The 16795-nt window shown below is 43.0% G+C and overlaps 1 protein-coding gene across 1 annotated transcript in view; it reads right to left on the bottom strand.

The window, feature by feature from the left end:
• The window catches only part of LOC146578297 (ephrin type-B receptor 4b-like), a 36188-nt gene extending 23246 nt beyond the window's left edge, over window positions 1-12942 (bottom strand). The window contains exon 1 of the mRNA XM_085257837.1: window positions 12319-12942. Within this exon, the coding sequence (XP_085113963.1) occupies window positions 12319-12427 (109 nt within the window). The 5' untranslated portion in view covers window positions 12428-12942. The remainder of the gene's footprint in view (window positions 1-12318) is intronic.
• Window positions 12943-16795: the final 3853 nt, after the last annotated feature.

Below are 16795 nucleotides of genomic sequence, written 5' to 3' on the forward strand. Positions count from 1 at the left end.
GGGTGTCTCAGGGCGCCTGTACGAAGCTCACGGACACAGATGAGCAGCGAGCGCCGAGTCGAGAGCTCACTGTGTGATGATTAATCTGCTGCAGCAGACGCTCCAACGCCAAGAGTGGAAAACATGATGAAAATGTGACCTCTGCCAGTGTGATATGCTCAGGAGAAGAAGGTCAGCGTCTCCTCACGCACACACGGGCCTCTTATTTCTTCACGGGGAGCTCCGATAAACTTCTAAACTTAGGAAAGCAGTAGAAACACTTACGGTGCTTCTACTTTTGGGTCTGCTATTGTACTAATAAATCCTAGGAAACCACAAAAAACCAAGAGACGGAGTTGAGTCTCAACATTAGTAGTGTGGCTGCCATGTTAGTGCAGTTAGAGCACGAGAGGTTCAAGTGCTATGCTATCAGCTAGCTTGACTGGCTATCGAGCTGCATCCACAGTCTTCGTGCTCAGTAACAAGCAACTAAAATCCTACAATCTCACCATTAACCACACAGCAGCCATATCATTGGTCAAAGAACTGCATTAGAAATGCTCTAAAAGACTCCAAGAGCACACAAACAGTCCAGAGGTCCAGCTCAGGTACCAGCTAAGGTGAAGCCTAGCAGACAAGCTAGCAGCTACACCCGCCTGTAAGTCATGGAAGCCCCGACACTTCAAATGCTGCAAAATGTAAGCCTGAGTTATGAGATATAAAACCAAACTGACTTATAAAGTGATAAACATGTAGTGGCTTTAAAAACAAAAGGGATGGATGACAGAGCCCTGTGGAACTCCACCACCTAAGCAAACACTGATCAGAAAACGCTTCAGCTCATATACGCTTCATATACACATGTGCTCATGTTGTATTATTATGTTTAGTCTGTTATAAATATACAAGCCTGACTCTGTTTCTCTGTGTGAGTCTAAAGAGCATCTGCAGTGTTTTTATTTGACGGCATGTCAGATGTTCACAGGCTTTGCCAAAGTCCAAGTACTTTTACTGCAGTTGGACATTTTTAGCCTGGTGGTGTGCAGGGATGTTAGAGGAACAGCAGGTTTTGCCGCTGACATAATTTTAGGGTTCAGGTTGTGTAGCAGTTTTAGTGACACTCCCCTCTGGTATGCTCTCGTCTTTCCTCCCTTCAGGATGTCCACGGGTTCATGTATCTGATCTACTGCAGCACCTGAATGCCTCGCCGCTCCCTCTGACACCGCGGGGCTGTGATGTCATGCTATGTGATCAGGGATACGGCCTCGGATCTTAAGTGCTGGATGCGCAGTCAGGTGATAGCAAACGCCGCAGAAACCTGCGGTGATGTGACACGAGATCGCCGAGCCTGCAGGTTCGTCTCCTTTTTGTTGATTTTCTACAAGCCGCCACATTAACTCGTTTTTCTGAAGCTGCCGAAGTTATGAGCTCCAAGTCTCGACCGCAGAGGACGAATAAAGTTTATGCACACGCGTTTCTAATCAGCATCGCAGCCTGAGCCAATTAAAGCCTCAGCATGTGTGTGTTTGGTTTACATCCATATAGACTCTGTAAACTGCACACACACACACACACACACACACACACACACACACACACAGAGAGTCCTGTGTTTGCGAGGACTGGGGTCTGGATCCTCGGCCCAGCAGAAATGTCCCCGCGCTGCTGCACTCTGGTCCTCACAAACATACAAAGGAAGGAACACACACGCTGTAAACAGTGCATCTGCGATAAGAGTGCATGACGAGGACACGGAAATTACCATGACAACGCTGGCGGGATGTTTACACGAGCCGGTCGGGCTGCGTGTGTGTTGGTGTGTGTGGTCTCGTGCTGCGACTTGCTCTCTAATAAACCCGATTATCTCACTCCTCCTCGCTCCTTTCTTCTCTCTCATTCCTCGACTCCTCGTTCCTTCTCCTGCCTTTTACTCTCTCCTTCTTCTGCTTCAGTTGCTGCTTTTCTGCTCGCTGAACTTTGTGCGATTTTTTATCTCAAAGATCTAAAAACAACCATCTGACCGGCTGTGCAGGAAGAGCAGAGAAACCTAACGAACGTTTGACTCTGGTGCAGATTAAGATTTGTACTGAATGTCATGTGATGTGACTCCACATCAGGGCTAAAAACCACACATCGTACCAGCCTGCACTAATGAAACACCCCGCGCACTCAGTGCTTTAAGTACTTCCAGAGGGTCACTTCATTTGCTCAGTCTTGTTAAAAGACAACAAACAAGAACAATGGAGCTTTTTCATTCTGCAAACGTCAATGACGTGTTCTCTTTTTGTGGAAACTTTGGTGCAGGATGTGGAGAAAACTGCAGATTTATGGCTGATTTTGGGGCCGTAAAGGATGTTCTAACTTTAGCAGAGACAGCTGCAGATCAAACGGGCCAGAGCTTGGTTACACTGCCTGGAAAAGGTGAGGGGACAAAGTGTGGGTCCGTGGATGCCTCCCTCTGTCATCACACTGCAGCCAGGATCATCATGTGGCTCAGCTCAGTTTGTTAGAGGACAATTTCACATGTATGTCATCAGCAGGAGGCATTAATTCACAGAGGAATGGTATCTTCCCATTAAAATTGATGTCATTAATCAGTTCCTGCTCCAAACGCTCCTTCAGGCACCGCTGAGAGATAAAAAGGTCCAAATTAGCTCAGTTCCAATAAAACGGTCAGTGTGGCTGTTCGCCCACGTGTTCCAATAAAGTCCAGGTGTTCCTGACAAAGGTATGAGGTTCAGCTGAGTTACTAAAGATTTATGCTTCAGCGGGAAAAACTGTGCTGTAACTGCAAGCCTCTTTGAAACCCTACGCTGTAACCTGACGTGCATCTCCCTGGAAATGGAAATACACGTCGCCACAGCTGCAAACGCTGTGATTGGTCCGTTCAGCTCCATAGATTTCTTCTGTCTGCTTTTTCACCACAATGTTCAAATTCATCAGTGAGAGAATAATGATCCTAGCCTCAGTATGATGGAAGAATAATCACAACATCAACATAAGGACTCACATATGTCAGTAAATTCCTGGAAGGAAGCAGCTAGACACCACTATCTGGTGGAGTTAGTGGAGGAGTTAGTGGAGTAAGCATCGTGCCCGGGGATATTTGGTATGAAGACTGGAGCCGCCAGGGTCTGAACCACCAACCTTCTGATTAGAAGATGACCTGCTCTACCTCCTGAGGTCCGCCATCCTCAGTAAGTGTTAGGGGTGGGGGGAAAAATCGATACTGTGTAGTATCGTGATATTTTGTTTGCTAATAATGTATCGATACAGGGACAGCAGAAATCGATATTTTGTTACAAAAAAGGTTTTTGTGCTCTGACTTCAGAGCATGTTGATCCTTTTTCTGAGCAAGAATCCTGAAACTGTCCAAATGTGTTTAACTTTTTTTTGGCAGCAATAAACATGACAGTTTACTTATTTTAATTTAAGACATGTCTTATTTTAATTACGTTTAAAACTTTTTTATTTAATGTTTACCTTTATGGACAGAATCTGAATATCGCAAAATATTTTAAAAAATTGCAATAATATTGTATCGTGCGTTAAGTATTGTGATAATATCGTATCGTGAGTTGTATGGAGATTCCCACCTCTAGTAAGTGTTTGGTTTGGTTCGCACCCAGTGCCAACAGGCTGAACTGAACAGTCAGTTAGAGAAACCACACCAAGCTTTGTACTGGATCTTATCATTGCACTTCACTGGAATGATGAGCACAGACAAGGTAAGCCTTTACTGGACACTATGTTGGTTCTACTTGTTTCTGATGTGTATATTTACTGTACGTCTTAAACACACACATTTCATTGCCAGCAGACAGACAGTGTTTGTATAATTTAAGAGAGTTTCATGGAGGAACAGATGTTCAGGTTGTGTTTGTTCCTGCTCGTCTTCATCGCTCTCTGTTTGAGCACCTTATCTTCTCTCTGTCAACACTCCGATCGATGATTCAGGCTGTTTGAACTGCCTCTGACTCATTTCACATGTCAGGAATCTTCCACAACGAGCTGCAGCTCTGTTTGTTCTCCTCAGCAATCAGCACATAAAACATCTGAAAACATAGGAGGACGGTTAAAACTTGCCCTGCTAGTGATATTTACTCAATCCTCAAAGACTCTTTGAACCATCCGGTTGGAAAAATGTTCCACAGCTGCAGAGATTATCCAACAGTCAACTGGAAGAAATCACACTGAGAACATTTCTGCTTCTTACATGTGACAGTTTATAAAATATCGGAGTTTTGGCCCGCGGACAAATCAAACCACCTGAGGACGTCTGTCTGGAGAATGGAAAGTTACTCGTTAGCTGTAGAGGAGGAACTCAGGCTGAGTGCGTTCGCATCCAGATGGTTCAAAGCGTCCTTAAAGGATCAGTCCGCTTTATTTCAGCCTGCTGTAGTTCCCATTAGTGTGTCCGCCGTGTCTCTGTGGGTCATGCTCACCTCTGCTGTAGAGAGTCAAGGAAACAAAGTGCAAGCTCCGAGCAGCTTCCCCCCCAACCCTTCAAAAAATGGAGTTTTACATTAATTTTCTTTTCCTCATTTACTCCAATGCCTACAGTGAAACTATGACTGAATGTATGCCAATACCTGACTGCACTAATGAGGCCGATTTCCACTGCAGGAAACCGGTTATTTCAAGTCAGAGTGCACCTTTGTGACTGTTCCAACCACAGGAACTGCCCCCGCAGGACCTCTTCCAGGGATGTTTTTGCGGAGAAAGAAAAATAGGGCCTACTCCATTATCTCTTTTCCATCGACGTGATGCCAGTGCAGAGCCAGTTCTGCCTCTGTGCCTTTTGACAACCAGCCCACATTTCAACAGGTTTGAAGGCTGAACTTTACAAAGGGAAACCGGGGGTAATTTACACGAGGAAAAACAAAATTCATGGAGGCCGCAGCATCTGTGGGCTCCTTCTACCAATCACTGGTGAATGTCTTTTTTGGCAAAATGTGGGAGATATTTTCAGTCGTAGAAAGTGGTTTAGTTTTTGTTTGGTTAATTTGAAATGCATGAAACTGGCTCTAGATTAGGCACTCACAATGAAAAGAGGAGTAAGGTGCATTCAAAAGGTAATTCACATTAAATATTTAAGACTTTAAAAAGACTGCACATGTGTTTTCTCTGCATTACAATAATACAGTTTTACCCGCAACAAAGTTATTTATTTAATGTGACATGTTTGCCAGACAAAACATAACTTAAACAAGTAAATCAATCAGTGATTGGATGTTATGCATTTAAACAATTTGGGTTTATCAGGCTAGTTATTATAATTAAAAAAATAACCATCCTAGAGCCTTCACATTAAGTTTATTATATTGTTTATCGAAAATGACTCGATTGAAATGGATGGAAAGCTTTTGTGCAATTAAAAACCTCATCTGACATATCTGAATGTAGGCACTTCCAAACATCGCTGAAACACTACTGGGTGGGCTCCGTTACCCACTTAACTCAGAACAAACACAATTTCTTAACCCGATGAAGGAAGATGGAGAACAGCAAACACTGTGAGAATTCACCATAAAAGCAACAAACACAAAAGCAGCCGCCAGCTCTTGGTCAGCTGCGCCTACACTCATAGAACCGTGGTTACGTAACTTTGACGCTCGTTAAACTTAGTGAAAGCAGTCGGGTGAAGGTTCCCAAAACTTTCCACTGTTCATCCAAAAAGATGAAAGAACAGGAAAATTTAGAAACGTCATTAAAATCCTCTTTACTGGATGAGGTTTGAAGTTAGAAAATGTAATGATTCAAACTTTAGTGTTCTGAATCAGTTTTAATGATGGAGGCGGTGAGCTGAAAAATGGAAACAGGAAGGTTCGATGGGATGATTACAGAGCTGTTCAGCTATCGACTGTTTTGACATTACATTATAGCTTTAGGCTTTCCACCCTGGGGGGTGGAGCCCTCTGGGAGGACATAAAGCCATTGTGGGGGTTGGTGTAGGGGTGTAACATGAAATCAAAGGCTTTGATGGCGTTTGAGAGAATTACCCTTGGTTATGGACATTTTTCACTGAACCTAATCATTCGGTGACTAAATGTGAGGTGAAGGAACTTTTTTAGCTTCAGAAACAGGTATGTCAGAAAAAGCTTGAGATCATAGCATCAGCGTGCGTCACTCTCAGTTAAGGTAGTTTGACTTCCTGCTGCTCTGGACGCTTTCCCAGAATCCTAAAATTGTCCTCTAAGCAAATCTTCCCTCTGCTCCAACATGAAAGATTTTAATCTGCTTCTACAGTTATGAAAAGCTTGTTTTGACTATGAAACAGAGACACAGCTTTGAGAACAGGTAACACCACTGTTTTACTATTATTACTACTTTTTAATGAATGTGTTCTTTTAACCAGCGGAGTTCCCCAGGGCTCTGTTGTTGGTCCTCAGCCATTCTGGTTTAACCTCTTTCACTGTAATATAAACCATCCACAAATCATGTAAAATTATAGTCTTGCTAAATAACAGAGCTGAAAGCGTTAAATATCTGCCTGTCACAGCACGCCGGACAGGGTGAGGTTACAAACAAAACTTCATCTGATGAAGATTTCTTAAATCCTGACGGTTTTCCACGAAGTATTCCATATAGAGAAAAACTAAGGGTTTTTTTCTACACTTTTTAAAAATGTTTTTTAATGTCCACTGATGGGTGTTGGGGCGCATGTCACAAAGGTTAAAGGGGAACTTCATATTTGTATCAGTAACATTTTAAGCAAATGATCTTATATATTCTCTAAAAATTTTATTTTGTGGGCAAACTGAAGACACTGAGATCATATCTCTTTTAAAACATATTTTTAGCTTTGCTCTCAGCTGTTGTTCTGCCTGTTTATTTACCATCTGTGAATAAATGTGCAGATGCTTTGGTTTACTCCAGGCTCCTCAGAGATAGGTTCTTCTGCATCACAACATGAAATATTTTCCTTCAGCTTTTCAAATTATGCTTTAATAATAATATTAATTCAAATGTAATAATTTTACAATATTATGTTTACATTATATCGGTTATGGTAACAGCAAATACTAATGTGAACGCTTTATTGGTGTCTGATTCTTATGAATGTTGGGACTCAGATGGGTGTTCACTGTTAGTGTGTTTACAATCCTAAACTAGGGCTGCTCGATTATGGCAAAAATGATAATCACGATTATTTTCACTGAAATTGAGATCTCGATTATTTGACGATATTTATTTAACCCTTTAAGACCTACCATAGAACCAAGTCCACCAGAGCTTATATTATTTTTTTACATGTTGTAGTGCCATTTTTGGGAGCATTTCAATTTGCTATGCAACTGTTATAGCCCATATTTTAATAATATGTATGCATTAAGTCCATAGTAACTACATTAATTGCAAAAAAGTGCAATAAACTACAAAAAAAATTGAAAATCGTTTTTGTTTTTTTACATATATTTCTACTTGGAGAAATTTAAGAGGTTTATCCCTCAAAACTTTAAATACAAAAAAGTTGCAAAAAATAGTTTACAATAGGAAATTTATTTTGAGTGTCTTCATAGTTTTATTTTGGAGATACAGCAATTTTTATATACACTGCAGGAAAAAACGAAAAAACAATCCTATGATGCAAATTTGCAAAGAAAACAGCATGTGCATCAAAATAAACTATTTCCAGCAGTGCAATTTGAGTTCTAAGCATCTCAGAAACTATTCAGAAAAGTCAAACATGACCAGTATAGGCTTTTAAGGCCTACAAATAAAAAACTACATTTTCCGCGAAAATGACGTCACTTCCGGTTTCGGGCAGGAAATGGCGGACATGCGATAGTTCGCGCTGACGTCTGTTTCACTGTAGGAAGTGTTATGAACAGCTGATCGGATCGGCAAAGCGTGTTTCTGGAATATTATGTTTTTGTTCCTGCAAGCGCTTTTTATGCAGTTTTTGCAAAGCTTTATGTGGAAGGAAACCATGACAGAGGACAAGCTGATGGCATAAGATGTAAGTACAACTCCTCCGGTTTCATATGCAAAAAAAAATATTGCGCTAGCTTACACGGTTCAGGTTCTACAGGGATTTAAAAATAGTTACACAAAACGGAGCGTGCTGCTCTGACCGGCTTTAAAGGGTTAACAATAACAATGTATTGAATAATGACTTTAAAAAATAATATAAAATAGTGTGCAACACCACTGAAGTTTTTTTTTTAACCTCTCTTTTCAACCAACAGCAGTCACTCTCCTCTCCAAATAACTTCTGCTTAGCTTTCCGAGCTTCCCTCGGGTCCTCTTAATCAGCGGTCTCCAACCTTTTTTGCGCCACGGACCGGTTTATGCCCGACAATATTTTCACGGACCGGCCTTTAAGGTGTCGCGGATAAATGCAACAAAATAAAACCGGTACCGAAAAAAAGATGATTTATTCATAACACACGTGAAAAGACCGAGGAAAACCGAGTTAACAATCAAAACGATAACAAAATAACGCTGAAAACCGATAAAACCCCTGAAAACCAGACATTTCACACCTGAGCCTCAACTCTCGCGGCCCGGTACCAAACGACTCACGGACCGGTACCGGTCCAAGGCCCGGGGGTTGGGGACCGCCGCTCTTAATTGTTGTGACGCGTGTTCGAAATGCAGAGAGGTGCGCTGGATTTGCCACACGGAGCAGCGCAAGAGTAAAGCACGAGGGAGGGGCTAATAATCGGCTCAGTCATTTTTAATGATCGTTGAAAGCCCCGATCGTAATTGTGATTAAAATTCGATTAATTGAGCAGCCCTATCCTAAACCCTCCTCTACCTGGTCAGGTTATTTTTAACACTGAAAAATGCAAACACTTTTAACTTTGAGAGAACAAAATTCCTATTTTTGTGCTTTTAAATGCATTATTATTATTACTTTCTTTAAAAACGTCACGTGCTTCTCTTTCTGGACATACCATTTGTGCACTCATTTAAATGTTACAGCTGATATTGTTAGAAAGGTCAAACCTAACATGTGGCTGGCATTTTATTTTGAAAATCCTGGCGACACTCTCACAGGTCTCATATGCCCGTCTTTATTGTGAGTGTGAGGGCTAAACCTCCAAAGGGCCAATCAACAGATTAACAAACCGGCACTTAACATGTAAATCCTCAGTCAGAAATTAAATCCAGCGCCTTTAAAGGGATTTATGGACGGAAGAAAGGCGCCGAGAGGGAGAGGTGGAGGCAGGAGAAAGAGGTGGAGAGGGGGAGGTTTGGTGTGTGCGCGGGGTTAAAATAAGAACAACAGAACAAAGACAAGAGGAGAGAAAAGACAGGGAGCAGATGGAGCACAATATGTGGACACACCCACAGTAAAAAAAAGCTTCTGCGGCACCAGAGTCCAGAGGAAAGATGTCTAATTTAACCACTTTAGCTAATTTCACTGCTTTTATGTGAGAAACTCCTGATTTCATGTGACCCTCTATGCTGAGAGGTGGAGCGCGAGAAGCTGGCACAGAGAGCGAAGCTTAACCGGGTGAAGCAAAGCTGGATGATCCTTCAAAGGGTTAAACAGTAAAGTCCCAGAGAGGCTTCAAACAGCCTTCAGAGTCTGAACACACACACACACACACACACACACACACACACACACACACACTATTGTTTTCTAACTGGTAATTTTCTGGTTTGGCAGGAAACAATGATCCTGCTTCCAGCACACACACAAACACACTCAGCTGCTGATTAACCTGCCGTTAAAGAGCGAGTGTGTGTGAATCTGTTATTTATTTATCCTCAAGTCTTCCTGAGTGTCTGTTTGTGTAAACTTCAGTCGACTGCACACACGCTCACGAGGCTGCTGAGGTTTAATATGGTCGTGAGTTCCTCCAATGTCCACTCGAGACTAAAGCGCCGACTCCATCCTCGGACTAAAACGTCCATGTTTACAGCACAAATGAATACAATCAGTCTGAGACAAAAACACTGTGAAACAGAAGTGTAGTGGTTTATTGAGGCAGAGATGCAGATTAATGACAGAGGCAGGAGGTGTTAGAGAAACATGAGGACGTGTGTATAAGAACCTCAGAAGCCGTCACTCAAAGCATTTTAGGCCTAGTTCAGAGTTTCTGTGGAGACAGGTGTTGTTTTACAGGTGGTGGAGTTCCACAGGGCTTCATTATCGGTCCTCTACTTTTTATTCACATGTAATTATGCTCGTTTCTAACAGCACAACTGTGAAGGAGGATGAATGCCTTAATAACTCAGCTGTTTAAACTGTAACAAGGCTTAAAGTTTGCATTATTAGGGTTGTAGCTAAGTTTTTGCTGTTGGAGCCTTTTTGAGCATTTTTAATGGCACTACCTGACCAATGACATGGCTGCCAGAAGTCTCGGCTCCGGTTTTAATGAGTGAAATGTTACCGAGCAGGTATCTGTAGATCAATAACCCTGCAGTTAAACCATTTATCAGCTATCAAACAGTTTGTTGTTTCAGCTCTCAGACCCTCGGCCCCTGCGTCTCTACTTCCTGTCCTCTTCCTGTTGGGGAGGGGGGTCACGTGACAGTCAGCTGCTCCTTTGTGTTGACAAACGGCATGATAGATAAGGTATTGGTAACCAGTCACATGCTGATCTGAAGCAGCTGCAGCACTGTTGGTTTCCTGCCTGCTGGTTTTAAACTGGCTCCCCTCAGCGGGTATCAGCACGCATGTTTAACAGTTTTAAAGCTGGTTTAGGTTTTTTGGGGCGTCAACAGGCGCTCTGGAAACAGCAGCTTCTCTGATCACATGACCGCTTTATCAGGAAAACTAAACCGTGTCACATTTAGCCTGGCTGGTCCTAATAAACCGGCGAGCTTCTGCTCTCTGAGCTAACACAGCCTGAAAGTGCTAACGCTGATTTGTTATCTCCAGATGGCCCTGAAGCTAAAAACTGAATTTAAACACGGTGGAGTCGCGTGATGACAGAAGGATGATTGTTTTTACTGCTGCTCAGACACAGCACTGAACGTGTAAGAGGATTCCTGATCAATAACCAATAAATCCTCGAATCAGCTGCAGTAAAAAGCTCCAGAGATCTGTCTGAGCTGGGCTGGGCTGATCTGTGGCCACATCAGCCCAGGTGGGAGCTCAGCTCAGCCTGGGCTCCTCTCACGTTAGAGCTCAACAACAAAAACCAGAGAAACGCTGGAGCCGACTGAGCGCGCTCAGACAGCGTCCTGCTCGGTCACAGCCGATGATAGGCTCACGGTAAACTGTGAGTGTGCGCTCTCAGAGACTGATTTTTTCTGTTTATTTCTCAGTGAACAGGATGCTTCCTCGTTTCTTATCGTTTTATTCTCACGTGTTTATTTATTTCCCCCCGTGTTTGCTGTCCTGATGTCTGATTGGCTCTTTTAGATTTTATCAAGATAAAACACGTTAACAAAATGTTTGACACTTTTATAAAAGCACAAAAGTTTTCAGTTTAAGTTTTACTGTAACGCACAAAATATAAAAGGTTGGATTTTTGAGTGAATCTGATTTCTAATCTGATCAGCACAAACATTTTTACACACTTTATCTTCTAAACAGCAACTTTAAGTCACAGTTGAGATTTTTCTCATGTTTTACGTTTGTGTTGTGTTAAAACTAAAACAGTGAGAACACAAACACGTTCAGCTGTTTCCACCTAAAGCCTCAAACTGTCTGCTGTTCTGTTTTCCTCGACCTTGACCTTTGACCTGCCGTGTGTCCCGCTCACAGCCACAGCTAACATGTCATTACTGTGGAGGCTCCTTAGAATGAGTGAAGAAGTAAACCGCAGAGCCACAACAACACAACAACAGCCCTCATCAGACCCTCAGAGCCACACGGCTCCACGCCGTCGCCCTGCAGAGGCTCACAGAGGCGGGGAGGCTGACCCGCAGCCTCGGTATGAGCAACGGACCCAAGCAGTTAGTCAGCTACTCATGAACATGCAGGTAAAGGTGTGCACAGCTCACTACCTGCACCTGCTTACAGGCACAAGGTCTTCTCACTGTGCAGTGTCTGAGAATCCTATTTATCATAAACCACAGGGTCAAACCCTGAACACAGACCTGCTGATGGGACAGACGGAGCGAAGAAACCCGAGTTTACTGCAGTAAAGACGGATTTCACTGCCGCTCAGACTCTGCTGCAGTAAAAGCACGTCAGTCGTACATTTGTGTACTTTTGTGTGAATATTTGTCAAACTTCTCTGAGCTGAATGTAAAAACGTATTAACCACAGAAGAAGAAGAAAGGGGTCCGGTTTCCCCTCCGAGGTGTGTGACTGAACCTCTCTCTGAGGATCGATGGGTCTGTAACATTACGTCATCGTTTCTGGGCCGATGCAGTCTGATCGATCAGCAGCTGTGGTCGATAACGAGTGTATTGATCAGTACTCACCTTCCTCCGCCCTGCAGGAGCCCAGCAGCACCGCCAGCAGCGGGAGGAGCAGCAGCCCGCGGCAGGAGGAGGCCCGGCCGTGGGCCACGGGGCCCCGCTGAGCCCCCATTACACCTATCGATCACCGATCACTGACGTCAGCTGGGCTCGGTCTCCGCCGGCCGCGCGCGCCTCATTGGAGCCGAAAAGTTCGAGAAAAAGAAAAAAGTCCTCAAAGTGTCCAAGATGGAGGCCGGAGGGAGTCACGGCACCCGGCTCCTTCAGCCGCTCCGAGCTCTCAGCCTGCTCTCTGCTCCCACCCGGCTCCCCCTCATTCCTCCATCCCCTCCTCCTCTCTCCTCCAGCGTAGAGCAGCGGGGCGCGGCTGCCTGCGAGGCCGTCTGAGGAGCAGCGAGAGGCGGCTTGGAGAGCGCACAGGGGTCGGTGGGACAGCTGGAGGTGGGGGTCCCGAACCACAGACACACTCACACACGCCAAGCCGCAGTTACAGTCACACGGACACCGCGGACACACACTCTCGGAGCTCACACCAGCGCTCCCAGTGCTTCCAGTCTGCGGCTCCAGCTCACACGCGCACAAAAAGTTGAGAACAAAAGCTGCTCCAACTTTCTGCCTCCACCTCTGGATGAGACCACGCCCACACACCCGCAGCCGCAGTGTGAGTGGCTGAAGGAGCCTGCCATTCCAAAGGGGGCGGGGCTCAGCGAAGACAGTCTGTGAAGGAATGTGGAGAGAACGTGTCTGCGCATGTCTGTTTTTGAAGCCTGGAGACCAAATCGACCAAAACCTTCAAATTCCTTAAAAAAGCAGGGACGGATCTATACGCGCGGCAATGTGCCCGATTTGTGGCGCTTAGCGCGAAGTGTGTAGTTAGTGTGTTGTTTTGTGTAGTTTGTTGTGTAGTCACTGTATTGTTTCGTGTGACAATGAGAGTAATAATGAATGTCACAAAGCAGTGTAAACTGTCTCCAGGTCGAAATCCAGCCTGTTGTCAAGGTGTTCTCCTGTGTCCTGTTTTTACCGGCACACATAATTTGTGGGCATCTTATCGCGACACCTGATTGTTTTGGTTTAGTTTTAGTAGTATTTTAAATGGTTGTACAACAAACGGAAGATGCATTGGCTGCATGTTTAGATAAATAGCTGTTTATAAGCTTATTTTTTACCAAAATGTGTGCAGAAAATAATTTACTAAACATGTGGTTTTTACAAAACATATAACTGATAGTAGGATTTTATGTTTTTGTGTGATTTCACATCAGTTGTGTTACTACAGAATGTCAATAAAAAAAACAACTGAAAATTCAGACACGTGAGTTTGAGCCGGAAAGAATGATCCCAAGCAAGGCAGCGGAGAAAGGATAAAATACAAATGGAAAATCAAAGCGAGTCAAAATGGCCAATTATATTCTGGACCTCAGAGGGTTCATCCAACAAATCCTGACAAATTTGGCTTCAGATTTTGTTCATGACATCTTTTGTTTTCAAACAAAAAAAGGTGAAACTTAAGTGAGACTTGTGTTTGTAATGAACCGCCCCATGGCTACATGTTTATTTATTATACAGGCGACACAGTAAATACAATGAAAACTCACATGTTTAATTTAACTGAGATGTTCATTCATGTGAGCTGAGAAAATAGACTGTATTTATATCAAACGTGTAAACCTACTGCACTTGAATCATTTTAAACACATGTACCTGCACATGTGTGTTTTTTAAAAGCTTTCATTTTGCCACCCTAAGAAAATTTCTCTAGTTCAGCTCCTGAAAAATTAAAGAAATTAAATAAAATATGAACAAAATGATCAAACCAGCTTTAATAAAAGTCTAAACAAATCATATTTTCTGTGTTTTAATCTGTCTGTTGTCTTTCTAATCAGGGCTGAATCATCAGTTATAAAAAAAGCTGATGAACACACATGATACTGACACATATCTGCATCACTGTGCTCCGCTTTATTACTTTATTACACATTTATTATACATTTATTACACTTTGTCTTATTTATTCCTGATGGTTCTAATCAGTGGTCAGTACTCTTGACAGTGGGAAAAAGTCACATTTCAGCTTGACGAGAAGTCCTGTGTGTGTGTGTGTGTGTGTGTGTGTGTGTGTGTGTGTGTGTGTGTGTGTGTGTGTGTGTGTGCGCGTGTGTGTGTGAGAGAGAGAGAGACTGTGCTGATGTTGTTTCTGGTTCGTTTTCTCCACATTAAAGATAAAACAGCAGAAACTGAAGCAGGGTTCCTCTCTCTCTCTGTGGGTGTTTGTTATGTAAATGTCTCTCGTCCTGTCTGACAAACTGAATCCACACCTGAGGAGGAGGACACTCCTCAGCAGCCATGCTTTCACTCTCAGGTAGTTTCTGACCTCCTGCAGAAACAGTCACACCTGCAGTGACTCCCCAAACATGGAGGGAAGGAGCTGCACTGCCTCCTTTATTGCATTCTTCAGCTGAGGAGACACTGGAGCCTCCTTTAGGGAAGGACAGGAGATAAATCTATCCCATAATCCTCAGCGGCACGGCCTCGGATTGTTCATGAAAACGAACATCAGCACGACTGTTGAAGAGTTTCCAGCAGTTTGTTGTGAGGAGGAGGTGAAGTGTTTTCTGGATGTTTGGAGTTAAACTGGTCAGACTGGTGAGGATCCAGGTTTCCGTTTTAACTGTCACGTTAAAGGGGGCGGGGTTACAGTCAGGCTGAAGTTTCTCACCTGCAGCTCCATGAAGACAGGTGAGAGCGGGCGAGAGACATTCAGTCCCGACAGAGAGAGAGAGATGAAAGGAGGAGAGCTCCTCTTTCTCCCAGTCTGAGGACAAAAGACAGAGTCAGGTGTCCTCCTCCTCCTGCTGCTGCTGCTCTTTGTTTCTGCTCTTTGTCGGCAGAGGTGTGAACGGCCCGGAGAACAAAGCAAGGAGAGGAAGAGGAGGAGGAGGAGGAAGGATGGAGAGGAGAGGAGGCCTGTGGGAAACTGTCACCTGACTGACGAGCGGACACGTCTGACAGACAGGTGAGAGTCCCGCCCCCCAGTGATGTCACAACAGCGGAGGAAGACACGACGATTCAAAATGCAGAAATAAAAATGATCTTCAATTAAATTAAATTGAAAAGGTGAAAAACAAAACAAAATGAATTTAAAATGACAAAAAAATATAGCAAGAGAGTCGAAATTAAAATAAAATAAAAAAAAGTCAGATAAATCGGAAAAATCAAGAATTTAAAAGTTTAAAACCTAAAACTTAATATTGTCAGAAGTGAAAAGAAATAAAATCAGAACTGCAGAAAAAAATGAAACAGAGAAAATTTTTAAAATAACTAAAAACGATTGAAACAAATAAGATAAATAAAAATAAGGGATTAGTAAATAACAACGAAAAGACAGAAAAACTATTATGAAAAAGACCAAATATTATTTATATTTTATTTTTAATTAGTGGAAAAAATATTAAAAAGGTTAAAAAATATAAAAATCATAAAAAGTTTTTTTATTTAAAAAAAGAAATGAAACAATTAAACTGCACACAAATTAAAAAAACAAACAAAATTTAAATAGAGGTAATATATGTACTTATAAAAAAACAAAATGGGAAACACAAAACGCAGAAATAAAGTAAAAATAAAGAATAAATAAATACTAACTGAGAAAAGGGATTTTTTTAATTAAAAGAACAAAAACAAAAAAAAGAAAATGATTTAAAAAAATCATAAAAAATAGGAAACGTTTAAAATATAAGATTAAAACCCACCTGGAAATAAAAACAAATAAAGTAAAAAGAAAAGATCTAATAAAACTTTTGCTAAGCAGAAACTGTAACGACCTCAACACCGGCGTGAGCAGCACGAGTCCGTCAAAGCCTGAGATGGTCTGAGCGTGTGCAGAGGAGGGATGGGGGAGGGGAGGATGAAGGTGGAGCTGCAAGCAGGGGAAACACAGGAAGAGCTCAGATTCATGGGTGAAGGAGGGTCGCTGTGACGGAGAACATCCACTTTCTTATTCCTTAATAAAGAGTCCAGGTGAAAAAGTGGACTTCACGCCTCCCCTCTCTCACTCAGTAACAGTGAGTGTCGGTCGTCCCATGTGACCTGGCAGTGGAAACGTCCCTCCAGCCTTTGGTCTCCTCTCGCAGCAGATCAGCCACAGACGACACCTCAAAGTAACAACACTGACAGTGGCCTGTCGCTTCATCACGGAAAACGTTTAAGTCAGAAAAGGCCAACTCAGCTGTCGAGCACTTTAAGACAGTGGGTAGCTGCACTTCCTGTTGCACAGCTTGAAGCGTTTCTAAGCGCCTCCATGAAAGGCGACTTTTTTAAACTCCTTTATTTCTGTAGACAGACGGACAGACGCCGGTCTGCGCGGACACATGAGATAAAACCTTCAAAGCAGCGCTCAGAGAGGAGACTCGGGCTGTGCCACACCCCCTGAGGATCTGACCTTTGACCTCAAACTTAAACCCAGAATCGCCCTGACTGT

Source organism: Mchenga conophoros, linkage group LG3 (assembly GCF_057382185.1).
Source record: "Mchenga conophoros isolate Kocher_MC1m ecotype Shallow Benthic linkage group LG3, M_conophoros_male_GT1.1, whole genome shotgun sequence".
Classification (NCBI taxonomy): Eukaryota; Metazoa; Chordata; class Actinopteri; order Cichliformes; family Cichlidae; genus Mchenga; species Mchenga conophoros.